This window comes from Carcharhinus amblyrhynchos, chromosome 15, assembly GCF_965287045.1.
Source record: "Carcharhinus amblyrhynchos chromosome 15, sCarAmb.v2.hapA, whole genome shotgun sequence".
In the NCBI taxonomy this organism is placed as follows: domain Eukaryota; kingdom Metazoa; phylum Chordata; class Chondrichthyes; order Carcharhiniformes; family Carcharhinidae; genus Carcharhinus; species Carcharhinus amblyrhynchos.
The window spans coordinates 68,827,907-68,840,332 of NC_137338.1; the positions used below are offsets into that span (position 1 = coordinate 68,827,907).

General features: G+C 44.0%; 1 protein-coding gene across 4 annotated transcripts in view; it reads left to right on the forward strand.

Moving 5' to 3' along the window:
- dgkh (diacylglycerol kinase, eta) overlaps window positions 1-12,426 on the forward strand; it is a 522,666-nt gene that overhangs the window by 371,290 nt on the left and 138,950 nt on the right. For all 4 annotated transcript variants that reach the window (XM_080204138.1, XM_080204137.1, XM_080204139.1 and 1 more), the window contains 2 exons: window positions 1,423-1,548; window positions 3,883-3,985. In XM_080204138.1, coding sequence (XP_080060264.1) covers window positions 1,423-1,548; window positions 3,883-3,985 — 229 coding nt within the window. The remainder of the gene's footprint in view (window positions 1-1,422; window positions 1,549-3,882; window positions 3,986-12,426) is intronic.

Genomic DNA, 12,426 nt, shown 5'->3' on the forward strand with positions numbered 1-12,426 from the left:
AGGAAGAGGCTAGACTGCTGAGCAGCAAGGAACTGTAGCAGGCACACAGCTGCAGGCAGAGGCCAATTGTGTTTATAGGGTACTTATGATATATCTGCAAATGACAGGCTGTCAGTGACTATGTAGACTTTGGCTTCTGTGAGTCACTGTCACATCCAGATCTGACATGCTTGGGCCTGCGGTAGGATCCAAATGCATGGGTGGCTGTATGATGCCTGTGGCATGAAAAGTCATAGTGGCGCTAAACTTTCACCTCGGGGTCATTTCAGGCCGCCTGTAAAGACTTGAGTGGGATCAACCAGTCTGCAGCACATCACTGCATAATGGTTTTCACAGGTATCATGTTCTGCCGTGCCCAACAATTCAACAACACTCATCAACTGGAAAGAGCCTGAGACTGCATCCATGACTGGTTTGCCCAGGGTGCAAGGGGTCATTGATTGTCCCCATATCACCATCAAGCAGCGGAGTCAGGAAAAGTAACTGTTCAAATATATGTTTTTAAGTGTGCAATTTATTTAATGTAACTTTATTGAGTAATTTGTTTGAATAAGGTGGTAACGCAAATTTCCATGACTCACTCAAGTGATTAGATATTGATTTTCTAACTAGCTTCATGTTTTTGAAGAACTTTGGTCAATTCATACGCACAGCACCCAATTAGGTAATCCATTTCAGAATTGAGTATTACCTCCACCGCTTTCCTATAATATATCAAAAAACATTGCTTTAACAAGCTCTGTCTTTTAAGAAACAGAAAGAATCATTGTTTGGCTGTGGCTTGTCACTTACTACGAGAACCTCTCAGTGCTGGGTTGAATGTAACTGTAGCACTGGCTGAAATATCATGTGTAGTAGCAGATCACACAGTAACACTTTTCAATGTCAGTTCTGTGAATGTGTTGTGAGCTTGTGAACAAAAGAATAAAGATTTGTTGTGTACTTTATTATGAACCTGGTGCCCCCTTCAATCCCTTGCTCGACACAAGCGGAAGGTAAAAACGGGGCTGCAACACGGTGGAAATAGTCTTACTTGCATTGAGCCCCCTGCATAATGTACCCTACTACAATCTTTGAATAAATTTGTTAATGCACTAAGGGCTTCAGTTGCTTTAGATGTGGTCAGCCATGTGGCAGTGAACATTTATGTAAATCTGTAAATTCAGCTGTCACTTGCAGCCAGTGAAGTGATGAGAATCCACCAGTGAAGAAGAACATAAGGTCAGGCTCATGCCATTGCAGCTTAGGGATAAGTGGGGTGGAGGCCAGTTGTGGGAGAGAGTAGAAAAAATGGAACCTTCTCAATAGGGCCTAAATCATATGAAAGCAAGAAGGGGTTAAGGTTTTGTGCTAAAAGTATATTTTTTGGGGGTTCAGAACAATATATACAATAGTGAGTGATGCTTTGTTTCATGTGTTTAGATTGCAATGCCTCATCAGTGGCTCGAAGGTAATCTGCCCGTTAGTGCCAAATGTGCTGTGTGTGACAAGACATGCGGGAGTGTTCTCCGCCTGCAAGACTGGAGATGTCTCTGGTGCAAAGCCATGGTAAGTGGTATGAATTCTTGCTACTCCAAATATGGCAGGTAAGATTTAATAATGAAGGGAAACCATTCAAAAGCACATTCTTCAATTGTTCTGCTAGATATATCTTGAATTATGTAGAAGTCACAGTACATTCAACAGATCATTCAAGCTAGTAGGTTAAGCCAGCTGGTCCTTGTGCTGGACATGAACCTCTTCCCAGTCCTCTTTATCTCACCTTATCAGTATGCCCTGATCATGTGCCTAGTTCCCTGTTGAAGTATCTTTGCTATTTGTCTCAGTGAACCTATCTGGTAGTGCATTTCACATTCTCACCATTCTCTGAGTAAAGACATTTCTCTTGAGCTCCCTATTGGATTTATTAACGATGATTTTTTTGTTGATGGCCTCCTAGTATTGGGTTTCTGCACAGGTAGAAGCATCTTTTCCATTTCTACTCTGTTGAATTATTTCTTAATTTTAAAGAACACATTCAGGAAGAAAAGAACCGCTGCATGTTCAGTGCACTGTAAATTTTATTTAATGGTCATCTTTTCAGTAGATGGGGGCTTGGTGACTGGAAATAACTAACTACGCTTTGTAAAGAAGCAGTATAAGGAAGCTAACTATATCTTGGGATGTGGGATGGAATATAAATTCCAGGAGATGGGAATGAATCTGGCCCTGGTACAGCGATATCTGGAGTGCTGTGTTCAGATCTCCTCACTGTCCAACAGCAAGATGATTTAGGCATTAGTGGGAGTGTGGAAAAGGGCAATCAACTGATTAGTGAGCTTAAGGAGAGGCTAAAATGCCTAGATGGATTTCTGGGGAAAATGGGAAATTTTAGGGGAACAGGTTAGGATGAGCTGCCTTTGTGAATTACCAAAGTCCACACCCATTGTGCTATTGGGAAGGGAGCTCCAGCGCTTTGACCAACAATGGTGAAAGAATGGTGATATTTCAAAGTCAGGATGGTTTGTGACTTGGAGGGGAATTTTCAGATGTTTGCGTTCCCATGTATCTGTTGCACTTATCCTTTCAGAGCTTACGTGTTTGGAAGGTGGTGTCTGAGGAGTTTTCGTGAGTTCCTGCAGCGCATCTTGTAAATAGCACATACTGTTGGCACTGTGCATTAGTAGTGCAGGGAGTGAATGTTTGTGGATGGGGTACCAATCAAGTAGCTACTTTATCTTGGATGGTGTCAAACTTCTTAAGTGTAGTTGCAGCTTCACTCATCCAGGCAAATGGAAAGTATTCCATCACATTCCTGATTTGTGCCTTGTAGATGGTGGGCAGGTTTTGGGGAGACAGGAGGTGAGTTATTCTTTGCAGAATTCCCACAACATTTATATGGCCAGTCCAGTTCAGTTTCTGGTCAATGGTAATCCCCAGCGAGGATAATGCAATTGAACTGATGTGACTGAGCAGTAATGTGACATGTCTCTTGAGTACAAATGTGATGCAATTGAGGTGTTTAAGATGCTTTATGAAATAGATAAAAAGAAACTGTTTCCTCTAAAGGAAAAATCCAGAACAATAGGCTGGAACATTAAAATTCCGGCTAGACCCTAAAGGGTGATGTCAGGCATCTCCTGTCATCGGTTGTCTGACATCCACTGGAGTGCAGGGTCTCTCCCCACCAGTGTCTCCTAATTCTCTCTTAATCATCCAATTGGATGATGCTCAGATGTCCATCAAACACTCTTTTTAATCTCACAACCAATATTTTTATAAATAAAGAAATAAACAATAATTCAGATGTTTTAGCATGCCATGTTTTGCTCTGTGTTTCTCACAGCAATGTCTTGCAGATTAACCTGGGAGCTGGAAAATTAGCAATCTAAAAGCTAAAACCTGCACTAAATGAAACAGAAATTTACTCAGACAAGCTGATATTGATGCAGTGGTCAAGTGCTCCCCTGGGTTTTGTCTGAGGTACCATGTTGGGGGCACAGTAAAAGATGCTTCTTGGCATCTGGCTGTGCCGCACCTGACATGGGAGTGTTTGATATTTTCTGGGTCCCAGATAGTGGACAAATTCCATTCCCAAGCATTGACATCTTACACCATAGTAGAGAAACACAGCTCATTACAGTTTGTCACAGGTTTGGATGTTTCCAGCAACATTACAACTCTATGTAAATTCTAATTTGTGACATTACAGTTACATTAATATTCTTTATCATTATCAATATTTTAACCCATTTAAAATCTCCTGTTCAAGCATTTTAAAGCTCTTGATATGTTATTAATGCATTTCTGAAATATTCTTCAGGCTGTCTAATGCCAGATGAAAAAATTAGTGCATGCTTGTCAACTCTTGTAACTCATGGACGCATTCTCTCACTCTGTTAGGTACACACTGCTTGCAAGGAAATGTATCCCCGAAAATGTCCTCTGGGCCAGTGCAAGGTGTCCATCATTCCTCCCACTGCACTGAATAGCATTGATTCTGATGGTAAGTAATGATACTAACAAAGAACCATTACTAAGCTTCTGTCAATTAGCATCATAACATGGGATGAACCTTGTTAAGGGGATGCTCTCCAGCTCTCACTTCTTGATTTTGTTCCTCACTCAGTGTTGATCCGTCGCACCATTTTACCTGAGGAAGTGCTCCGAAAGCTTGTGATTCCAAATAAATCTGTTGGACTTTAACCTGGTGTTGTGAGGGATGGGGTTGGTCTGAATCGTGCTGGGACCAGAGTGTTGGCGAATCGAGTAAAGAGGACTGTAGACAGGGCTTTAAACTAATTAGGGGGGGGGAGGGTGCGAGGGTAGGTGACGCTACGAGGTCTAAAGTTAAGGATAGGGTACAGGTAAGGGAAGAGGCCAAGGATGTCCCAATTGGTGGCGTTACGGCAAATAGGGTCCAGGTGAAGGCTGGGATGAAAGCGCTTTATCTGAATGCACGAAGCATTCGGAATAAAGTGGATGAGCTGGTGGCGCAGATCGACACAAATGGATACGATCTGGTGGCCATTACAGAGACGTGGCTACAAGGTGACAGGGACTGGGAGATGAATGTACAGGGCTATCAAGTGTTTAGGAAGGATAGGCAGGAGGAAAGAGGGGGTGGCGTAGCTCTGCTGATTAAGGATAGTATCAAGGTGGTAGCAAGGGATGATATCGGAGCCAAGGAGCAGAACGTGGAATCGTTGTGGGTGGAGATTAGGAACAGCAAAGGGAGGAAGACGCTGGTGGGTGTCGTCTATAGGCCCCCGAATAATGATCTGGAGGTGGGGCGGGCTGTTAACGCGCAAATAAGTGCGGCGTGCAGGAATGGGACGGCAGTAGTTATGGGAGATTTCAATCTGCATATTGATTGGTCGACCCATGTTGGACGAGGTGGGCTCGAGGAGGAGTTCTTGGAATGCTGCCGGGATAATTTCCTTGAACAGTGTGTGTTGGAGCCGACGAGGGAGCGAGCTATCTTGGATCTGGTGCTATGTAATGAGGCGGGTAGAATTAGGGACCTTGCGGTGAAGGATCCTCTTGGAGAGAGTGATCATTGTATGGTGGAGTTTCTGTTGCAGATGGAGGAGGAGAAAGTGGGTTCCCGGACACGCGTCCTTTGTTTGAATAGAGGGGAGTATGGTAGGATGAGAGAAGAATTGGCGAATGTGGACTGGGGGAGTGCGTTGGAAGGTAGGTCTGCTGAGGAGCAGTGGAGGATCTTTAAGGAGATCTTTCTTGGTGCTCAGCAGAAATTTATTCCGATGGTTAAAAAGGACAGTAGGAAGAGAGGTAATAAGCCGTGGATAACGAAGGAGGTGAAGGAAAGTGTTAAATTAAAAGCGGAGGAATTTAGAGTAGCTAAGAGCAGTGGGCGAGAAGAGGATTGGGAAAGGTTTAAATGTCAACAAAGATTGACAAAGAAGTTGATAAAGGAGGGTAGGAGAAGCTATGAGGCTGGGCTAGCACTTAATATAAAAAAGGATAGCAAGAGTTTTTATAAATATATAAAAAGGAAGAGGCTGGCTAGGGTGAACGTTGGTCCTTTAGAGAATGAGAAAGGGGAGCTAGTGGTAGGGGATGGGGATATGGCTAAGGTCTTGAATAACTTTTTTGTTTCTGTCTTCACGGAAGAGGACGTGAATAATTTGCCGGGTGTTAGCGATGGAAAGGTGGTAGGAATGGAGGGTCTTAATGACATTACTGTTACTAGAGAGGTGGTGCTCGACAGACTGGAGGGGCTGATTGTGGACAAGTCCCCAGGACCGGATGGAATGCATCCGAGGGTTCTGAAAGAAATGGCGGAGGTTATAGTGGATGCCTTGGTGGTTATTTTCCAGACGTCGCTGGATTCCGGGGAAGTGCCGGAAGATTGGAAAACGGCTAATGTTATGCCGTTGTTTAAGAAGGGTGCCAGGCAAAAGGCGGGGAATTATAGGCCGGTTAGTTTAACGTCTGTGGTAGGTAAAATGTTAGAATCCGTCATTAAGCAGGAAATTGCGAGGCATCTTGAAGGGAATTGCTTGATAGGGCGGACGCAACACGGTTTCATTAAAGGGAAGTCGTGTCTGACAAATTTACTGGAGTTCTATGAGGATGTGTCTAGGGCAGTGGATAGAGGAGAGCCGGTGGATGTGGTCTTTCTGGATTTTCAGAAGGCGTTTGACAAGGTACCTCACAAGAGGTTATTGCAGAAGGTCAGGGGACATGGAGTTGGGGGTAGGGTGTTAGCGTGGATAGAGGATTGGTTGTCAAATAGGAGGCAGAGAGTGGGGGTCAATGGGTGCTATTCGGATTGGCGGTTGGTGACTAGTGGGGTGCCCCAGGGGTCGGTGCTGGGGCCTCAGCTATTTACCATTTATATAGATGATCTGGAGGAGGGAACCGAGTGCAGGGTGTCGAAATTTGCTGATGACACCAAGATTGGGGGAAAGGCAAATTGTGCGGAGGGTGTGGAGAGTCTGCAGAAGGATCTAGATAGGCTGGGCGAATGGGCCAGGAAATGGCAAATGGAATTTAATGTTGGCAAGTGTGAGGTGGTCCACTTTGGTAGGAAGAATGGTAGGAAGGACTATTACTTACGTGGCGAAAAACTGCAGCAGGCGACGGTGCAGAGGGACCTCGGGGTCCTTGTGCATGAGTCGCAAAAACCCAGCTTGCAGGTGCAGCAGGTGGTCAGGAAGGCGAATGGGATGCTGGCCTTCATAGCGAGGGGGATTGAATATAAAAGTAGGGAGGTCTTGCTGCAGCTGTATAGGGCATTGGTGAGGCCGCAGCTGGAGTACTGTGTGCAGTTTTGGGCGCCGCACCTGCGCAAGGATATTTTGGCCCTGGAGGGAGTGCAGAGGAGGTTTACTAGGCTGATACCGGAGTTGAGGGGGTTGAGCTATGAGGAGAGGCTGAATAAACTAGGCTTGTACTCGTTGGAGTTTAGAAGAATGAGGGGAGATCTCATTGAGACGTATAAGATGATGAATGGGATGGATAGGATAGAGGTGGAGAGACTCTTCCCGCTCAAAAAAGACAGTAGGACTAGGGGGCACAGCCTCAAGATAAAGGGGAGGCGGTTTAGAACGGAGTTGAGGAGGAACTTCTTCACTCAAAGGGTGGCGAATCTCTGGAATTCTCTGCCCGTTGAAGTGGTGGAGGCTGCCTCGCTAAATATTTTTAAGAAGCGGGTTGATGGGTTTTTGATAAGAGAGGGGATTAAGGGTTATGGGGAGAGGGCGGGAAAGTGGAACTGAGCCACAACAGATCAGCCATGATCTTATTGAATGGCGGGGCAGGCTCAAAGGGCTAGATGGCCTACTCCTGCTCCTATTTCTTATGTTCTTATGTTCTTATTTTACTGAGATTTATGTTTAAAACCTGTGAATTTGAATCACATCTCCAAGGATTTGGTTTAATAATACTGCAATTGATTTGATTTATTACTGTCACATATAATATTATCGTGAAAAGTATTATTTCTTGCATGCTATACAGACAAAGCATACTGTTCATAGAGAAGGAAAGTAGGCAGTGCAAAATGTAGTATTAGAGTCATAGCTAAGGTGTAGAGAAAGATCAACCTAAGTCGAGGGAGGTCCATTCAAAAGTCTAATGGCAGCAGGGAAGAAGCTGTTCTTGAGTCGGCTGGTATGTGTCCTCAGACTTTTGTGTCTTTTTCCTGACAGAAGGTGATGGGAGAGAGTATGTCTGTGGTGCATGGGGTCCTTAATATGTTGGCAGCTTTGCCGAGGCAGCAGGAAGTGTAGACAGTGTCAGTGGATGAGAGGCTAGTTTGCATGATGGATTGGGCTTCCTTCACGACCCATTGTAGTTTCCTGTGGTCTTGGACAGAGCAGGAGCCATACCAAGCTGAAAGAATGCTTTTTGTGGTGCATCTGTGAAAGTCGTAGTGGACATGCCACATTTCCTTCATCTTCTGAGAAAGTAGAGGCATTGGTAAGCTTTCTTAAGCATCGGCATGGAGGGACCAGGACAGGTCGTTGGTGATCTGGACACCTGAAAACTTGATGCTCTCGACCATTTTGACTTCATCCCCATTGATGTATACAGGGGATGTCCCCCACTGTGCTTCCTGAAGTCGATGACTATTTCCTTAGTTTTGTTGACATTGAGGGAGATATTATTATTGTTGCACCAGTTCACCAGATTCTCTATGTCTTTTCTGTTCTCTGTCTCGTCAGTTAAAGATGAAGAAAAGATTTAATGGGCTAGATAAAAACTAGTTTGTGCAAGTCCTAAAGAGAGGCATAATGTGAAATTAGATTTAGCCCATTCCTTGGTGAATACAGAGATATTTCAGTGATTGTATTCATAGAATAAATTCATTGACTTTACATTTTCATCTTTATTTCCCCTGCTTTCATCCTTCCTTATCTCTGTAGCTTTCTCCAGTCCTGCACCTGCTCCAAAATCCCTCATTCAAGCCTATTGTCCACCTCTGAATGTTATCTAGTCAGGCCCTAAGCTTTTTATACATATATGAAGACCAAGAGAGTAGCCAGGGAGAAGGTTGGCCCACTCAAGGACAAGGGAGAAAATCTTATGCTTGGAGCCAGAGGAAATGGGCGAGGCATTAGATGAGTATGTTGCGCCAGTATTCACCAAAGAGAAGGACTTGGTGGATGATGAGTCTGGGAAGTGGTGTGTAGATGGTTTGAGTCATGTTGAGATCAATAAGGAGGAGGTGTTGGGGGTCTTGAAAAATATTAAGGTAGACAAGTCCCCAGCACCTGATGGGATATACCCCTGAATACAGAGAGAGGCAAGGGAAGAAATTGCTGGGGCCTTGAGAGAAATCTTTGTATCTTACTGGCTACAGAGGAGGTCCCCAAAGACTGGAGAATAGACAATATTGTTCCTTTGTTTGAGAAGGGTAGCAAGGATAATCCAGGTAATTACAGACCGGAAAGCCTTATATCAGTGATAGGGAAATTATTGGAGAGGATTCTTTGAGACAGGATTTACTCCTACTTGGAAGTAAGTGGACATATTACCGAGAGGCAACATGGTTTTGTGAAGGGGAGATTGTGTTTCATTAACTTGATGGAGCTTTTCGAGGAAGTGATGAAGGTGATTGATAAGGGTAGGGCAGTAGATGTTGTCTACATGGACTTCAGTCAGGCCTTTGACAAGGTCTCTCATGGCAGATTGGTACAGAAGATGAAGTTGTAAAGGACCAAAGATCAGCTGGCAAGATGGGTACAGAATTGGCTCGGTCATAGAAGACAGAGGGTAGCAGCGGAAGAGTGCATTTCTGAATGGCAGGCTGTGACAAGTGGCATTCCTCAGAGATCAGTGCTGGGACCTTTGCTGTTTGTAAATGTAACTGGTTTGATTAGTAAGTTTGCAAACGACAGAAATGTTGATGGAATTGCCGAAAATGATGAGGACTGTCAGAATACAGCAGGATATAGATCAGTTGGAGGCTTGGGGGAGAGATAGCTGATGGAGTTTAATCCAGACAAATGTGAGGTAATGCATTTTGGAAGATCTAATAGAGATGAGAAATATACAGTAAATGACAGAACCCTTAAGAGTATTGATAGGCAGAGGCAACGCAGGTGGAGAAGGTAGTCAAGAAGGCATATGGCATGCTTACCTCCTTTGGCCAGGGTATTGAGTTTAAAAATTGGCAAATCATGTTGCAGCTTTATAGAACCTTAAGCCACACTTGGAATATAGTGTTCAATTCTGGTCACCGCACTACCAGAAGGATGTGGAGGTTTTGGAGAGTGTACAGAAAAGATTTACCAGGATGTTGCTTGGTATGGAGGGTAATAGCTATGAGGAGAAGTTGGAGAAACTTGGTTTGTTCTCACTGGAATGACAAAGGTCATGGGGCAACCTGATAGAAGTCTCCAAGGTTATGAGAGGCATGGACAGAGTGGATAGTTAGAAGTTTTTTCCCAGGGTGGAAGGATCATTACTAGGGCGCATAGGTTTAAGGTGCGTGGGGCAAGATTTAAAGGAAACGTATGAGGCAAATTTTTTACACAGAGGGTGGTGAGTGCCGAGAACTTGCTGCTGGGGGAGGTAGTGGAAGCAAATATGACAGTGACTTTTAAGGGGTGTCTGGATAAATACATGATTAGGATGGGAATTGAGGGATATGGTCCTCGGAAGGGTAGGGGATTTTAGTTCAGACAAGCAAGATGATCAGTGCAAGCTTTGAGGGCCGAAGGGCCTGTCCCTTGCTGTAATTTTCTTTGTTCTTTGTTCAGAAAGCAGGCCATGCATTTACCCTAGCTAGTCCCCCGACACTAAAGGGCAATTTATCATGGCCAGTTCACCTAACCGGCACATCTTTGGACTGTGGGAGGAAACCGGAACACCCAGGGGAAACCCATGCAGACACGGGAAGAACTCTACACAGACGGTGACCCAAGCCAGGAATTGAACCTGGATCCCTGGCGCTGTGAGGCAGTAGTGCAAACCGCTGTGCCACCATGCTGTCCCATCCCCATTAGAGCTGTTCCCCTGCCTTTTCCCCATACCCCTGCACATTGTTTCTATTCAAATAATAATTTAATGCCCTCATGAATGCCTTGATTGAACACTTCCCCACCACACTTCTGGGCAGTGCATTCCATTCCCAAATCACCAGTGGAGAAAAGTTTTTCTTGCCTCACATTAGCTTTTTTTGAAAAACACTGTAGCTTTGCACGCTCTTGTTCTCAATCCTTTCAAAATCAGGATCAGATACTCCCTATCAGAATTATTATGATGCAGAAGAGGGCCATCATATTTTGCAAATCTCCTCTGAGCTGTCTCCTCTCCAAGGAGTTCCAACCTCTCCAACCTATCCTCGAAACTGAAGTTTCTCATCCCTAGAACCATTCTTAGACAATTGCAAGACTATCAATGTCAGGAGGAACAACTTTATACTATAAAAGAGTGCAGATCGGTTGGCATGTGGATTATGATTGGTGGAGTTGTTGTCCAGGAGAGTGCACCAGTTAGTGATCACCGATGGTTAATTGCCAAATATTATTTGAAAATTTAAACAAGGTAGCTTGGCTCTGATTGGTGAATGTATTGTCCTGTGGAATGAACCAGCGAATGGCTATCACATTTTTTTGTTTAGTTGAAAGAGGTGTAATGTTTTTACATGTCATCGGAGCAACGCTTGATTAATCAGAGTCAAAATGCCTGGTTTAAATTTTCAAACAACGCTTGGCAATTCGCTGTTAGTTACCATTAACTGGTGTATTTTCCTTGGTAACACCTTGCAATCACCTCAACAAGTGATTTTGCACCTCTACCAATCATAGCCCACTTGCCAACCAATCATCACTCTCCTCTCGTGCAGTATAAAGCTGTTGTTTCCCTTGACATTGATATTCTTGTGATTGCCCTAAAGCAACACAAAAAGCTTCAACCAAAGGTCTTTTTTCAGCAATTCTCAATTTCTTTACTGCCAAACACTGACTTCATGTATGCGGAGGATAGAACATGGGAGACGGCATAGGAGTTTGAAGGAATAGTCAAATCTAAAGGTTACAAAGGCAGGAATGAAAGTTTCAGTAAATTTTGAGCTGGGTGAAGCACAGAACTGACCACCTCTTGCTCCTCCTTTTATGATGGTCATCAAAAGCTACCTTTTTGTCACCTCTTTGGTCATCTATCTCCTTATGTTGTTGTCAAATTTTAAATGATTGTTTCCCTTTGTAACATGTTTCAATGTACTTCAATGTGAACGATACAGTTTTCCTATTTGTAATGACCCCATTGTGTGCTGTTTTATTTTTAACAGTCAAGTCCCATTGCACTCAAACATTCTTTCAAAGTCAAGAGGCTGAAGTGAGCTTCCAGATGTAAACAGTTGCACAGTGTGGCTGTGTGTCAGATTCTGGTGAAATATGTCTAGATATCCTTGCAGCCTTTTCAGTTCAAATTAAGCAATGGGAAACAACACACAATGAAGCTTTGCAAATTAAGTGAATGATTTCTATTGAGGATTTTTGAGGCCAGTTTGAGGATTTGTGACTACCTTCTGGGGCATGATTCTACTCTTTACAATGGCCTGGACTAACACATCTAAAAGGCATTTCTCAGTCTTCACTCGGGGAGTTTTGAGCTACTGATCATCATTGAACAAAGGCCGAGTGCTGAGTGTTCCCTTTGTTTATAGGGGATTCCAATCTCTCTAGTACCACAAACAAAAAGAACAAAGAAATTTACAGTACAGAAACAGGCCCTTTGGCCCTCCAAGCCTGCACTGACCATGCTGCTCGACTCAACTAGAATCCTCTATCCTTCTGGGGGCCATATCTCTTTATTCCCATCCTATTCATGTATTTGTCTAAATGCCCCTTAAAAGTCACTATCGTATCTGCTTCCACTACTTCTCCCGGTGGCGACTTCCAGACACACCATGGCATCTGGAGATGTTGTGGGCCCCCTAATGGCAGGCTGTCTATGTGGGAGTCCTCA